Source organism: Acomys minous (genome assembly GCF_964271855.1).
Source record: "Acomys minous genome assembly, chromosome: 18".
Classification (NCBI taxonomy): Eukaryota; Metazoa; Chordata; class Mammalia; order Rodentia; family Muridae; genus Acomys; species Acomys minous.
Window position 1 is genome coordinate 50,098,627 of NC_140501.1, and position 15,969 is coordinate 50,114,595.

The 15,969-nt window shown below is 49.4% G+C and overlaps 2 protein-coding genes across 2 annotated transcripts in view; both read left to right on the top strand.

The window, feature by feature from the left end:
* The first annotated feature begins 213 nt into the window (after nt 1–213).
* On the top strand, nt 214–7,268 carry LOC311589236 (syncytin-B). The gene is made up of 3 exons (XM_084767531.1): nt 214–653; nt 4,353–4,550; nt 4,699–7,268. Exon 3 carries the CDS (start codon nt 4,856–4,858, stop codon nt 6,710–6,712), a length of 1,857 nt encoding a protein of 618 aa, XP_084623657.1. The 5' UTR covers nt 214–653; nt 4,353–4,550; nt 4,699–4,855; the 3' UTR covers nt 6,713–7,268.
* Nucleotides 7,269–13,176: 5,908 nt separating this feature from the next.
* The window catches only part of SLC25A37 (solute carrier family 25 member 37), a 43,910-nt gene continuing 41,117 nt past the window's right edge, over nt 13,177–15,969 (top strand). Inside the window, exon 1 of the mRNA XM_084768239.1 lies at nt 13,177–13,996. Within this exon, the coding sequence (XP_084624365.1) occupies nt 13,538–13,996 (459 nt within the window). The 5' untranslated portion in view covers nt 13,177–13,537. The remainder of the gene's footprint in view (nt 13,997–15,969) is intronic.

The following is a 15,969-nucleotide window of genomic DNA, read 5'->3' on the forward strand; positions in this document are numbered from 1 at the left end:
AAAACGCTGTCCCCAAGACCATCAATTATGAAAGAAATGAAAGAGCTTACTCAAGGATCTGGCGAAAACCCAGCTTTCTTTTTCTCCTGCTTACCCAAACAAACCCATGACCAAATACACTGGTTTGATCCTTGATAGGAGATTGTATCTCCACCTTCATTTTATCTCTGCTAGTGCCTGCATTAGGAAAAAACTCCAACTATTAAAGGAATGGCCCTCATACTCCTCAAAGAGACTTTACAAAACTGACCTGAAGGTCTTTAATAACAGAGAGGAGAATCTTAAACTCACTCAAACAAGATCAGGCAGAATACCAAATGCTGGCAGTAGCCTTACGCCAGGATTCATCATAGGTAACTCCGACAGGGGCGGGCCACCATCCTCACTAGGGCTAGCCCACCCAGGGCCTGCTTTAAATGTGCTCAAAGAGGCCACTGAGCAAGAACCTGCCCCGGCCTACAACTGGTGCTCATTCCTGCTCCCCAGGAGGGGGAGAAAAGGACCCTGGAAATCCTCTCAGGTCGCCAAACACCAGGCTCAAGCTTGGTGAGTCAGCTGGGATTGACAACCCTTGACAACTGACTTGGCCCCAGGAAGAACAGCTTCTACCATCACCATCCTCACTCAAGCCAGGGAAACATTGTCCAAAGCTGGTAAGATTAGTTCTTTTCTTTTCTTTTCTTTTCTTTTTTAAAATCTCATACAAAAGTGAATTGTTCAGTTTTACAAGAATTTGCTGGATCTTTATGGGGGACCTCCTCCTCTGTGGTGGGAGTGAAAGTCATTGTTACCAAGGCTAAGCAGACTGGTCAATGACTGTGTAACTTTTTGTGTTTTCCCCTTTCCTGCTCCCAATTGTCCGACCACTCTCCTGGGACATGGCGATCTGGAAAAGGTCCACGCCTCTCTTATCTTTCCATCACAAAGTCCCTTCACAGCAAATTCCTTCTTTTTAGTTTTCCTTCAGACCTTACTGGGTCCCAGAACACCTCCACTGTTCTTTGTTCTCCATCCATCCCTAGTCTGGGATACTGCCTACCACAAAGTTGCTCCTCATCATGTCTCCATAGTGATTGTTTTGGTTTGGTTTTGGTTTTGGTTTTGTATTCCAGGCCCAAAACCCTCCTGCCCTCACTGGCCTCAAGGAACTTAAACCTATAATTATCAGAGTCTGGAAACTGTGCACTTTGGGACTTACCAGGCCTCTCCACAACACTCCTGTTCTGGCCGTCTGGGAGCCAGGTGGCTCTGGTCACTTAGTTCAAGACTTGCCCAACCACGGTGTAACTTTCTTTTCCCCTGTTGATCCTCCATCCTTATACCCTTCTAACCTGCCTTCCCCCTTCCGCCTGTCATTTCCCAGTGCTGGATCTCACTAATTCCTCTTCACCTGTTTTTGGCAAGACCTTTCCACATTTACTTGGACAGATCCTGATGCCCAGATATCCACTCAGCTAACATGGATAGTCCTCCCCCCAAGGATTCCAGACAATTCTTCATCTCTTTGGCCTGTAAGCAACCCCCACCCCCCCTCATGATCTGCCAGGCCTCAAACTCCTTCCTGCTAGCTTCACCATGCAGACAACCTTCTCCTCTGAGGACCCTCCTTACGGCCACTCTCTACAATGCAGCTCCGGTTTCCTGAATTTCCTAGCTGACCAGGGATTACCCAGATTGTCTTCTCCCAGGTGACCTACCTTGGCCTCACTGTAACCCCCTCTTCCAGTGGCATACCTCAAAGCTGCAAAACTGTAACCCAGAACATACTCTCTCCATCAGAAAACAAAACAAAACAAAACTGAACAACAACAACAACAACTAAACGGGATCTCCATTCCTTTCTGGGCCTAGCGAGTTACTTTCTTATATGGATTTCCAACTTTGGGCGTCTTAACCCAACTAATTTATCCAGTGACTCGTAGCACTCTCTCAGAACCTCTGGACCAGTCCAGACATATCCAGCTTCCCTTCTCAAACTTAAAGAGACCCTTCTGTCTGCTTTGCACCCCTCCAAACCTTCTGTTGTTCTGTTTGTACATTCCTCTCCTTAGCCTTAGGTTTCTTATGTCAGGTTTTTGTTTTGTTTTGTTTTTTTGTTTTTGTTTTTTGGAGAAAAGCCCCCAGCCCCCAAATAGCAGCCCACCCAACTAAACAGACTCAGTAGCATAGGGTTGGGAGTTTGGTTCAAGACACCCAGAAGCTCCTGTCTTAATGATGCAAGCCCTCAAACCTCACACTCTAACCCATTTTTCGTTACTGTCTCTGTCTGCAACTGTCTCCTTGGGATCATAAGCCGCTGATGTATTTTCTTTCCCTTTCATGTTCAATAGACACATTCACTCCTTTTATCTCTCCACTCCCCCAAGTCACCTTTCAAAGGTATGAAGCTCTTCATACAGCCACGCTCCTTCCTGAAGACCTTAGTGCTTGGGAGGACCCCCACTCTTGCACACCCCCTTGACTCTTTGCTCTCCACTTTCAGTCACTTGTCAGATGTCCTCATTGCTGAGGCCTCTGTGTCATCAATGGGCACTCTTCTTTAAGGATTTAGTTTTCATTATTTGTAATTGTATGTAGGCATGTATGTCTGCATGTGTGTGTCTCTCTCTCTGTGTGTGTGTGTGTGTGTGTGTGAGTGCATGTGCATGCCTGCATGTGTGTGTCTGTCTGCATGTGTATGTCTGCCTGTGTGTGTCTGCATGTGAGTACAGGTACCTATGGAGGTCTGAGGCACTAGACCCCATAGAGATGGAGGCACAGGTAGTTATGAGCCACCTGACATGGGTTCTGAGAATCAAATTCTAGGCCTCTGGAAGAGCAGCAAGTGCTCTCAGCCACTCAGTCATCTCTCCAGCCCCATAGGAGGGGCTCTTTTAAAGAATCCTACCAAGCTGCAGGCTGTGACACAGTGGCAGATGATACTCCCCACCCCACCCCGGAAGATCTCTCCCCTCTGCCTCCCACTACGTCATAGCAAGCAGAGCTCGTTGCTCTCTCCCGGCCCTCTCACCAGCATGAAACCAAAGGCTACGGTCTACATCAATTCCAAATATACGCACCGCAGTCTAATTCTCATGCCACATTTGGCAAGAGAGGCTGCACCTCACAGAGCACCCTGATCACTAATGACAAGTCTTCCAGGCTGCCTGTGTGCCTCTGGCGGCATCAGTCATCCAGTGCACAGGCCGCCAAGATGTTTCTGACCAGATAGCCAAAGGCAACTCTAGAAGCTGAAACTCTCATTAAACAGGGAACGCTGGCCTCCGCCTCACATTTTTCCAGTCCTCTGGTGTCTGCTCACCCAGAGTCTGTCTTTTCCTTGTTCACTCTCTTATCTTTCCAGCCCTTTCAGCCTATCTACCTCCTGTGTGTGTGTGTGTGTGTGTGTGTGTGTGTGTGTGTGTGTGTGATGGTGTAGGGTGTGTGGAGGGTTGGGGGGATCTGGGGGTAGGGTCGAGCCATCCTTAAAGATTCTTGAAAATTCCATTGTCCCCTTTTCTGTTCAGGAATCAGCGCCCCCTTTCCACCCTGCATCATTGGTCCCATGTGGGCAATTCACTTCTGCTCACCTTACTCGAGACCTGTCTCTACTTCCAGACCTTCCACACCACGCTCCTTTTCTTACTCACCAAGCCCCAGGACATCTCCTGGGACAGAACTAGCAGATGGACTTCCCCTATGTGCTGCCTTCTTGCTGTCTGCTCTGCTGGTGGACACTCTCTTGGGATGGACAGAGGCTTGTCCCACTAGATCTAAGAGGACACAAGAGGCTGCTCGAATCCTTCCATTTCAAATCACTCCTTGCGCTGGCTTGTTTTCATTTCTACCACCTGACAGGGGACCTCCTTTTTTTTTTTTTTTTATTTTTAAGGGATCTCGATGCTTGGCTCCCTCCTTAGGCCTCAAATACTCTTTTCATATCCTCCATAGACCCCAGTCCTCAGGAAAGGGGGCTCTTGCCAACACTCCTCTCTCTCTCTCTCTCTCCTCTCTCTCTCTCTCTCTCTCTCTCTCTCTCTCTCTCTCTCTCTCTCTCTCTCTCCCCCCCCTCTCTCTCCTCTATGTGTGTGTGTGTGTGTGTGTGTGTGTGTGTGTGTGTGTGTGTGTGTGTTGTGTGGTGGTGGCTCTAGACGGAGTTTCTCTGTGTAGCCTTGGCTGTCCTGGACTCCATTTGTAGACCAGGCTGGCTTCCAACTCACAGAGATCCACCTGCCTCTGCCTCCAAAGTGCTGGGGTTACAGGCATGCGCCACCACGGCCGGCACCAACGCTCTTCTTGAAGAGCACTTAGCTCTTGCTTAAAGCCAAGCTGTCCCGCTGGCTCTTCTACTATTTTTCTCTTCCGTTTTTCAGGTTCTTCCCCAGAGAAGCCCGTTAACCTCAGCCTCTCGGAACTCGAGCACAGCTGGCGAATCGCTGCCTTCTCCCTTCACCTCACCCCCACGTCTGGATGTTTTGCATCTAGCTAGCCACATTCTACAATCATTTGGCTCACAAATGCCTTCCTAAACCTATGCCCACCCTGAGGTTTCTGGGCAGGGCTCTCACCAGGTAAGTGTGACTACTCCAACAGCAGTGAAGGTAAAAGGCAGCTGTCACTGGCTACATTACTATGATCTTGAAAGAGCTCTAGATCCTAACTCTAAAACCCTTAACTCTTCTGGTGACCTTCCCCCTACTTGTACATCTTCTTGCATAGGTCTGACCTCTCAACGCACAGTCTGCAGAGCCTGGAGCCACCCCGACTTACCAGCCACCTTTGAACACCCATACCGAACAAGTTTCAGGACTGAAGAATCCACAGGACCAGCTTGTCTGCGCCCCCGCACACTGCCGCTGGCCACTCCCAAAGCACCATGACACGCCTTTGGGTCTTCTGTTTTGTCCTTTTCCCCTACTCCTTGTCCTATCCCGAAAGCTGGATGCCTCTTATAAACCTTACTCACCGCATCCTACGGGATAGCAACTCTTCCTTGTTTTCCAACTGCTGGGTCTGCCTGTCCACCCAAACCCAACGGTCCCTAGCAGTGCCAGCCCCTCTGTCCACTTGGACAGACACAGCCATGAAGCTTCACCTTACCTACTCAGCCAAGCCCTTCTCTGGCACTTTCCCTATTACTCAGATTGAAAGGCACCTCCGCCTCTCCCACCCACTGACTGCCTCCTATTCCTTCCGCAATCCTGACCGAAGGGCTATCGCTTTTCTTCAACTCGTCAGCTCAACGGGCATATTTCCGATCATCACCCGGCTGACGTCTGTGATATACCCTGATAAGGACCATTTCTTCGAATCTGCCCAACGCCCGTTATGGGGACCACTCTTTTCTGAGACTCTCCTCACGTCACAGGCCCCTCTCTGCATATCCCGCCTCTTCAAGGTCTCAGATTACGCCACATTTGTAGGCACCCTCTCTCCCTCTCTCTGTAACCACACCCTTCATATGTCTCCTTCTTCCGGTCATGAAAACCTAGATCTGTCCACCATCCATCCGTTCAAACAAGCAATGAAAAGGCCAGATGCTAAGTGGAAAAACCCGCTCCGCTTTTCGGGACCCCCCTCCCTAATCTTCTCAAAACCCTCTTACTATCCCTGCCCAACAGACATCAAATACTGCCACACCTCCCCAGCCACTCCTTGGATGCGCTGTCCTCGCTCTCCCTCTGGCACCTGCTATAACCTTACCCTATTTGAAACGGACAATTTAACCCGCCCCATTACTATGTCAGTGGACCCTATCCACTTCAAGGTCAAACTCCAGGGACACCGAGACCCCTATCCACTCTCCCACTACCAGCCCCTCACAGGAGCTGCCCTGTCTGGACAATATTCCGTCTGGGAAAATGAGATCACTATCCAAGAGAGCTGGGACGCCACCTCAGACATATTCTCACACCTTCTCACGTTCTCATACGCCTTCTGTCTCAACTCCTCGGGGGTGTTTTTCCTCTGTGGAACCTCAACTTATGTCTGTCTCCCAGCCAACTGGTCTGGCGTTTGTACCCTTGTCTTCCAATACCCGGATATTGATCTCCTCCCCAATAACCAAACGGTGCCCGTCCCCCTCTTTGCTTCAGTTCTTTCCTCGGCCTCAGCTTTTCGCCCAAAGAGGTCCCCTCACCTCCTCCCCTTCCTTGCAGGCCTGGGTATCTCTTCTGCCCTAGGCACAGGCATAGCTGGCTTGGCCTCCTCCACTTTCTACTTCCAGCAGCTTTCCAAGGCGCTCTCAGAGACCCTGGATGAAATAGCCACCTCTATCACTACCCTCCAGAACCAAATAGACTCACTTGCAGGGGTTGTTCTCCAAAACCGCAGAGCTTTGGACCTCCTCACCGCCGAGAAAGGGGGCACCTGTTTCTTCCTCCAGGAGGAGTGCTGCTTCTATGTAAACCAGTCTGGAGTAGTCCGAGATGCGGCAAGGAAACTCCGAGAACGAGCGTCTGAACTTGGCCAGCGCTCTGATTCTTGGGGCCTGTGGCCCGACGCTGGACGCTGGCTGCCCTGGCTGGCTCCCTTCCTGGGACCTCTTCTCTTCATCTTCTTCTTACTGACATTCGGGTCTTGTCTTCTTAACTGCCTAAGCCGCTTTGTGTCCCAGAGACTTGGATCCTTTGTCCAGGACACCACCAAAAGGCATGTGGACAGCATCCTCCAAAGTTTCCGATATGAAAGACTACCCCAAGCCCCCCCAGACGAGGATACCATTCCTATGTAACAGGAAGAAGCTGTGTGAGCACCAGCTATGCCCTCCTTTCTACCCAATTAATAGAAACGAAGTCGGGGGTATTAGTCATGGCCACGCCACAGTGTTCGTATGAATGACAATTCCAGAATCTAAAGTAATTTGGCTTCCAGAGCTAAAATTACTGATTTTTCTAGTTTCAAGTCCTTTTTGCCTTCTCAGTCAGAACTCTCTCCCTGAGACACGACGACCACGAGAGATCACCTGGCATTCTTTAATCCGCCACTCACCTTAGCTACTTAGCTACTCTTAGCAGTGGTCAAGAGGAGCCCAAAGAAGGAACCCTTTCAGTGACCTGATTATAAGCGGAACGTGGACTCTCTGGTTTCTTATACTAGAGATCTTTGCTCCCCAGGCCAGTGCCGCCGAGGAGTGGCTGGTTCCCTTGTCTTTCTTGCTTTCTGACCTCACATTGAAAACATCAATGTGGCAGGGAGCTTCCAGAAGCTGCAAGGGGCCAGCAAGGACCCTCTATGACAGCTATCACAGCGAGTAAGACCCTGTTGTTCCCTCGACCTTAGACTTTACCCTTTAGAAGATAATAAACATCTGTTGTTTCCAGCTGTTCTCCTAGCAGCATTTTTGGTATAGCAGGTCCAAGACACACCAACCAATCAGCTCTGAGCTGCTGGTATGGTAGAACATGCAGGTGGAGCTGTCTGGGGGCACAGGTTAGGGGAGGATGTAAAACTGAGCTGGGCTTGGTTGTTGTGATGGGCAGGAGGACCACGGGGAAGGAAGGAGACCAGAGAGGGACAAGAGGTCAAGTAGGTAGGATGGAAGAGTGGGAAGTGAGGGAGGATGTCCAGAGGTAGGAGCTCGAAGTTCATGCTGTGGACACTACCAGAATTGTTAGGGGCTGGGCTGGGGCCCTGGCAGCCCTATCAAGCTAGGTTTGGCCACCAGTCTTCAACAGCCCCATTCATTCTTGTCACAGTTAATAGTGAAAAGCAGAAAAAGACCTACTTGATGTGACCACATTGGGGAGAGGAACAAAGAGGTCCCTGGGGGCCCCTTCCCTCCCCAAGTTGATGCTCTGGGTGCTGACATAAAGAGCAAGAGACAAAGCACAGTCTCGCCCACCATCATTGTCCCAGTTTGGTCTCTTCTGGAAGGTGGCCTGACACGTGGTAGAGTTGTGTGAAATCTCTTTCTGAGATGCAAGACCCTTCTTCTAATCAGAACCGGAGGCCCCAGCCTTTCCCTTCAACTGGCCTGAGACTCCTGGGGAAGATCCCAACATCTTAGGAATCCTTCCTTTCTATTATTATTATTATTATTATTATTATTATTATTATTATTATTATTATTATTATTATTATTATTATATCTTGGGAATCCTTTCAACAGCCTGATAGCAAAATGGAGAAATATAAGCACGCCTGTGGAACCCCTCCATCCCCGCCAGGACAGTGACAGGAGCTGGGGGTCAGGTGCTGACTTGGTATTGAAGTCATCAGTGAATCTTCTAAGATTGAGAACCTACAGAGAACGGCAGGGGTAAAAAAAATTACCATGCAGAGGCTTGAAAAGTGTGCCATGCGGGAGTGAGGTGCAGGAGGCAACTCCTACAAGGACCTTGATACTGGGGGGGGGGGAAGGAGGGGGAAGGGGGATTGGTAACAATTTAAATTGTGAAGCTGGGAAGAGAGATTTCATTAGTCAAAGGAGGTAGCAGTATGTTTGTAGAATTGGGCTGGAAGGGGGAAAGATGATGGATGTCAGCTGACACAGTGATGGCCAGTGGGTGGCCTGTGGTCCACCACACAAAGGCACATGCAGGACTTGTTTCAGACAATAGTACATTTGCTGCTCTGCCTCCCCTGACACCAGCACTGCACTGCCATCCCATCCCATTTGGCCACCCTGGGCTTTTATCCTGATAGAGGCTTGGCTCTGGAGTGTCAGAAAGGACAGCAGGGATGCAGAAAATATTGGTCCAAGCTGGTGTCTACAGGTCATGCAGCATTAGGCATCCCCAAGAACAGAACAATAGGACCATCTCTTAGCACTTGGGCTTTGCTGATGTCACATGTCACGGTGATGTGTGGGCTTGAGTGGCCGAGTTAGGAGAAAGGGCAGGCTCTTGAGAGGTACAGTAGGTTAACAGGGCCCAGCCCTCAACAAGCTGATGGATTTTGCCACTTTAATCCGTGCCTGTCACTACATGCTATGAAAAGAAGCCTGGTAAACAGAGGCAGTTCTCTCCCACCTCTTCTTTTTGTCTGTTTCTTCTTTTGTGTCTTGGGAAAACTCATCCTGGAGGATGAGTCACAGGGCAAGAGTCTATAAATAGTACTGTCCTTGGAAAAGCAAGGGATTCTGGGATTATAGGACTAGACATGTGCAATTATGAGGGACTGTATATGGAACTGTATAAGTTTAGAGGTGTTTGTGGTCTTTTTTTTTCCTGAGACAGGCTTTCTCTGTGTAGTCCTGGCTGTCCTTGACTAGCTTTGTAGACCAGGTTGGCCTTGGACTAACAGCAGTCTGCCTGCCTCAGCCTCCCCAAGTGCTGGGATTAAAGTTGTGCACCATCACGGCCGGCATTTGTGGTCCTCTTAATGAGTATACTTGAGTTAAAATTAGCTGGCACGTGGCTGCTTTCATTCTTAACCTCCCAGTGTATTTTACTGAATATGTGGTTACATATCCTCAGCAGTGGCCCTTGGGGGAAGTAGGCCAATCCAGAGGCTAGAGCCTCATTGTCAGTAAATGGTGGAATCAGAGCTGGCTCAGGTCTCTGAGCCAAAGTTAGAAGCTGTGCACCCTGCGTGCTCAGCAACTTCCTCTTTCTAAGCTAAGCAGTTGAGCTGGGGCAGATGGCATGCTGACACCTTCAGGCCTTCAACGGTCAGGAACTTTATGCAAGACTCCAGTAGAATCATCACCCTGAGTCTCCTGGCCTGACCCTGGAGAGAGTGTCCTTTCAGCAGCCGATCTTCTGTTTCTTGGTTCCTGGGCTCCTGCCTTTCAAAGAAAGAACAGCGTCCTCTCTGCTAGGTGTGTCTGAAACACAGGGTTCTAGAGCAGGAATGTGTACCTTGTCCCAACAGGCCTTCCTCCAGAAGTGGAGGAGCAGGGCTGGCCGCCAGACTCCATGTCCAGGAGTGAGTCCTCCACCATCAGGCCCTTCTACTGTTATGCACGACATTGTTGGAGATGTGGAGAGCAGGCTCCAGGCTAGGGATAAGTCTCTGAGGATGCTTCTCAGATGCACAGGGCCAAGATGGCTTCTCAAGAGAACAGCTAATTCTTACATCCCCGAGGGTGATGCATCAGGAGGTCATAGATGATGCTATCATGAAGGCACTGGGAGGCTGCCATCACTCCTGCCATTAAAGACTCTCAATAACCATGTGTCTGGTATCTGGTGTCTGGTGGCCAGACATTGCAATGCTATTGCAGAGGGAAGCCACTGCCCTCCCCAACACCCCTATCTGAGATGTATGCAGCCTTCTCAGGGAGCAGAAAACAGCGAGCAGCAGAAAATGGTTCTGGCCACACTTTTGCCCTCCAGATCTTTCCCCTTCATCTATTGGTAGACCAGCACATCTAGACCCCTAGCTGCAAGGGCATCTTATAAATGTGGTCATTGCAATACAGTGAGCATAAGATAAGCATTGGTTACACAGTCCAGTATATAAAGAAGTAGAAAGAAGTCCCCCACAAATTTTCAGTTGGGCATGACTTGAATTCTTTTCATATTTTGGTTTTTAATATTTATCTTACATGAATTTCATATGTAGGTACTATATTTATGTCATTTCTCTTTCTCCTCCTCTTTCCAACTCTTTTAAGTTTTCCCAACACACACACACACACACACACACACACACACACACACACACACACTTCAAATCATGGCCACTTATTCCTTCATAAAAATGATTTATGTATTTTATGTATATGGGTGCTTTCTTTGCATGTACATTATGTGTGCACCAGATCCCATTTAGGTGGTTGTGAGTTGCCATGTGAGTGCTGGGAATTGAACTCAGGACCTCTGGAAGAGTAGCCATGGGCCCCTAACCACTGAGCCATCTCTTTAGGTCCAGCTTCTTACTCATTATTGTATTTATAATTACATATATGCATATTCACTTATAAATACAACCTGCTGAGATCACTTCATGTTGGTCATATGTGTTTAAGGATGACCTCTTGGGACTGAATAACCTACCAGGGAGCTCATCCCTGGAGAAGAGTGATTCCCTGTCTCTTAGCAACCATTAATTGCCTGTAGTTCATCTAGGAGTGGAGCTATGTGAGAACTCCCCCATCCGTGCTGTCACGTCAACAAACTGTGTCATTTTCAGGTCTCATTTAGGCAGTCATGTTGTTGTAGTTTCTTGGGTGTCACTTCCCTGTCATACAGAAGACATGGTCTCCCAGCCCATGTCCTGGTCCTCTGGTTCTTGTCTTTTTGTCCCTTCTGCCTTTGTGTTCTGTGAGCCTTAGGTGTAGGGCTTATGTTGTAGATGTATCAGTTGGGCTTGGGTACCCTCGTGGTTGGTTGCTCTTTGTAATTTGACAGGCTGTGGCTTTCTGTAATGGTCTCCATCTGCTTCAAAGAGAAGCTTCTTCGGTGAGAGCTGAGAGCTGCACCATAGTGAATTTTTAAAGAAAAAAGTTAAAACCCATCTTTCTTCAAAGATTATAGTCATAGTCACATTTGCAAGAATCTTTTTTAGATTTGTTTATTATTATATGTACAGTGTTCTGCCTGCATGTACACCTGCAGGCCAGAAGAGGGCGTCAGATCACATTATAGATGGTTCTGAGCCACCATGTGGTTGCTAGGAATTGAAGTCAGAACCTCTCTCTGGAAGAGGAGTCAGTGCTCTTAACCTCTGAGCCATCTCTCCAGCCCCCACGAACCTTTTCTAATTAAAGAAAATCCCCAAAAATATTCTTAGTCATTGGTAAGTTGAATTCCTTCCACCAATGCCACTGTTGCAGATTTCAAACGTTTCCCCATCCATTAGGAGGTGGTATACAAATCCTTTTATTTTTAAATGGCAGAAATAATGTCTTAACTGAAGTCTGAAAAACAGGAGTTAAAATAGTTGCCCGTAATCTGTCATCAACACAAGTCATTTTGAGTTTTTTTGTTTTGTTTTGTTTTTCTGTGCACAGACATTTTGTTAGTGTAAAGGTCACAAGATTGGGCTTTGCTTTTTTTTTACCCAACAGTATATGAATCATTTCCCTTGTGATTGCCTAATAGAACCACAGCTTTTCGGGGATGTGTAGTATTTCACTAACACGCATCATCGTTTCTTCATTTCCCTTTTACTTACTATTTAAATAGCTTGAAAGTATTTGCTACTACAAATAATGATTCCAAAAAAGCTCTATATGTCTCAGGTCCTCATGTCTCAAATCCAGAAGTGGGATGGGGAGTTCATATGTATTGGTTGAAGATGTCTACTTTAAAAAAAAAGTATGTGACAGGGTCTCACATTGATCTCAGGCTGGTCTGGATCTTACCATATACACAAACTAGTGGCAATGCCCCTGCCTCAGGCTCTTCATTGCTAGAGTACATCCTGCCAGTATCAGCAAGTTCTGATCCACAGTTCTTAAGCCCCGCCTTTGTTGAAAGTGGAGCCACATTTGTGTCTCCTCTGTTAAACAGGGATTTGCTCTCACAGTCTTAGGATTCACCTGGAAGCTACTAAGGCAGCTACCCAAGACTGGCAAATAGTGCCTTTGGCTTTGACACCTTTACTGTCCTCTTAAGAGTGTGCCCAGCCCTGAGGAGTCTCAGGTCCCTGAGAGCTGCTTGGGACGTGCTGACCTGAAGCTTGGCAGGCACAGTATCTACATCCTCTCCTGGACTTCTGCATATCTCACTGCCCAGCCTTGCTGCTCAGAAGTCTCCTCTACATGTGGGAGGGAGGCCTAGGGGCGGCAGGCCGACCAGCCTCTCAGCCCTGGGTTAAGTCCGACTGCATGTAAAGACAGAGGCCTCCCACCAACAGGCAGATCTCTCTGCTTTTTGGTTTTTTTGGTTTTTATTCTTAACTTCAGACAGAGCAAGGCAATACTAAGCTACCATAAAACATCCTGGGCTCCAGTTCATTGACGGAGACAGCAGGGATGGTTTGAGAAGGACTGTCTTTCAAAGGCAGGCAGTCTATGTTGCAAAGCTTTATTCAGTCAGTTGGGCACTCTTGCTGTGACATCAGCTCAGGATCTTACAAACCCAAAGAAAATTACTCTGGGGGTTGCTTAGTGAAGGGTGCTGTCCTTGCTGCTGCTGTCCTGGCCAATGCAGGACAAGGTGGACTTGACTTGGACCTTCAAGAGAACACGCAGAACACACTTAGCCCTTTGTTGTTTTCGGAAGAGAAACACATTTACCTTCTCCCCGAGCAAAGCTGTCTAGAAGGGAGGACCTTAGTGTTAACTGTTGACTCCCTGAAATGTGCTCTAGGAGCACAAAAGGTGCAACCACTGATATCCAGGTGTGTCCTTGATTCTAGAACACCCCTTTCCAATGACCACTCTAAGGTCAACCATCTGCTTCAAAATCGACATTCCCAGTTAACTGTCCTCCCCTTCCTATGAGCTCCCCAGCTTTAGGAATGCTAAAGCTGGCTGACCAGTGGCTGCAAAACCACGGGTTCTGGGGACAGCCCTTGGTCCTGATCTTGCAGCTTTGCGCATATCCCTTCTGTTGGCTCTCCCCAGGGACCTGACTGCCCCTTGTAGCTGGTCACCACCCCGTAGGTAGTACAACTTCCCGGGACACCCCAATGTCTGCTCTCGCCCCCGTCCGGTTGCTTGGAAATGTGCAGCGGGCAGAAACGTCACATAGGGAGGTGGGTGCCTGCTGCCCGGCGCACCAATAGCACGGCCACGGCCGGCCTCTTCTTCTCCAGCCATTGGTGCTTTGGGCCGCTCGGCTCCACCCCAGCCCGCCATGGCGTCAGCCGCTGCAACCCGGGGGAGGAGGTTCCCACTTTAAGAAGTGAAGTTTTCCTCCCCCTCCCCCTTCTGCCCACCTCTTGCCGCCTCCCGCGCCCCGCGGGGCCGCGGATGGAGCTCCGCCGCGGCGGCGTGGGGAGCCAGGCTGCGGGCCGGAGGATGGATGGGGACTGCCGTGATGGCGGCTGCGGCAGCAAGGACGCCGGGTCGGAGGACTACGAGAACCTACCGACCAGCGCCTCGGTGTCCACCCACATGACAGCGGGAGCGATGGCCGGGATTCTGGAGCACTCCGTCATGTACCCAGTGGACTCCGTGAAGGTGAGACTCGCGGAGGACTGTGGGGGAAAGGAGCCTGGAGAGCAGCCGCAGCGGCGCGCGTTTGCATCCCGCATAGCGCCAGCCCGGGGCAGCGTCGTGAAGCCACGCTGCTGGTTCCCCGGGACGCGGCGACAGGCCAGGAGTCTGTCCGGGATTGGGCGCGTGCAGTATGGGCTCTGGGAAGAGAATCCTGTCGCTCCTTCTATGATGCCCTGGGGGAGTGTCCCCAGATCCCGCCAGGGAGTCCCGCACTTCTGTATCCCGCCGCGGTCGCGGGGGACAAGTGGTAAGCACTCTGTGCGTAGTGGTGGCTGTGGCATTGCGCTGTCCGACTGCGGGGGCGCTGCACGTGCGCGGCTTCCGAAGGAGCTGGTGGCGGGGAAGCGCTCGCGGAGCTCCTCCTAGAAACATACACCCCTCCCTTCCCCGGCCTTGCGCTCTCTGGCCCCGGCGCGTGCCTGCTACCCTGGGGGTGGTTTAGAGGCTGGGGGCGAGCCAGCTGCACAGTCTTTGGGCTTACTAGATCTGAGACGCTCCATGTGAGGCCTCCCTTTCTCACTCAGTTCTACTGGGAGGTAGTGGGACATACAGGGACATTTGCTGTCTTTCACCTGCTGCGAGGTGGACCTACAGACTTGTACTATATGGCTATGGGTTGTGTAATAGGCTTCCAGTTTGACCTGGTCACTTCTCCCAGGTAGTTTCGCTTGCGCTTCTGTCAAGAGGCGACTTGAAGAGGTGAGATTTGGTAGAGCTGCCTATGCTGGACCTGGAGAGGCCCTGCGAGAGATGCAGGAAGTAATACCTGTACTGACCTTGCACTTTTAGAAGCGGAACTCATCTCATGGGGGCATCTCTGGGAGTTAATTTATGAATAGACCAAGGCTCAGGGGAGGAGAACAGAGAGGAGCTTGCTCTGACGCGTAGGCACCCGAATTCTGGGCTTCCGCTCCAGTGTGCTTTGGGGAACTTGGGGGGACCTCACTAAGTGGCAGTTATTTTGTAAGGCAGAGATCTAGGTCTTTACACACGAAAGAGTACCTTGTTGCTGATGCGGGTCCTATCTGAGCAGGTGTGAATATTTGTTTTTGTTTTTGTTTTTTTTCGAAGCTGTCAGTCAGTGGCTGGACAGGCTAAGTCCAGTGAGAACAGACACTGGGCATAAGGCAAGGCCTGTCTTCCAGCTCAGCACCAGGCCTGAGGCATCACTTCTGTCCCTTCACTGTCCTAGTGGGGAATCGTGCCATACTCCTTGCTTGCTTCTCTTGAGGAGTGAGTGGGGGAAATTTGTCTTAGATTCTTAAAATCACTTCAGAAAGGCCTGGGACACGTATTACTCGATGGCATTAGTATAGGAAAGAACAGATCAAATGTAATGGCATTTTCTGCAGTCTAATGTATCCTGGTTAGAGACGGGGGAAAGTTAGGAGCTATTAATTTGAACAGGCCATACTGGAGATGGTATTCCACCCTAGGAACTCTTCCACCTGTGAGGCCTGGTGCCTCTTTGCCATGGGTTCTGGCCCAAGCATCACTTTAGCTTACTTTGAAGGTTAGAAACAATGCCTGACGCCTTCTTATTTGACAGTCACTGCGTTTGTCTCCTCTGTGTAAGCAGTACGCTTTGTGTTTAGTTCTCCCACACTTTCACCTTCCTGTTTTGATCCAGACTTCAAGTGTGTACTTAGTCTTTTCCAAAGAATTTCCCATTTCTGGATGGACATACATAGGATATAAGTCATATATATATATATATATATATATATATATATATATATATATATATAGAGAGAGAGAGAGAGAGAGAGAGAATGTGTGTGTGTGTGTGTGTGTGTGTGTGATGGGGGAAAGAATGAATGTGTGAGCTGTTAGTGTGTATGTGAGTGTGTGAGCTGTGAGCATATACCTGTGCGTGTGTAAGAGTGAATGAATGTGTGTGTGTGTGTGTGTGTGTGTGTGTGTGTGTGTGTGTG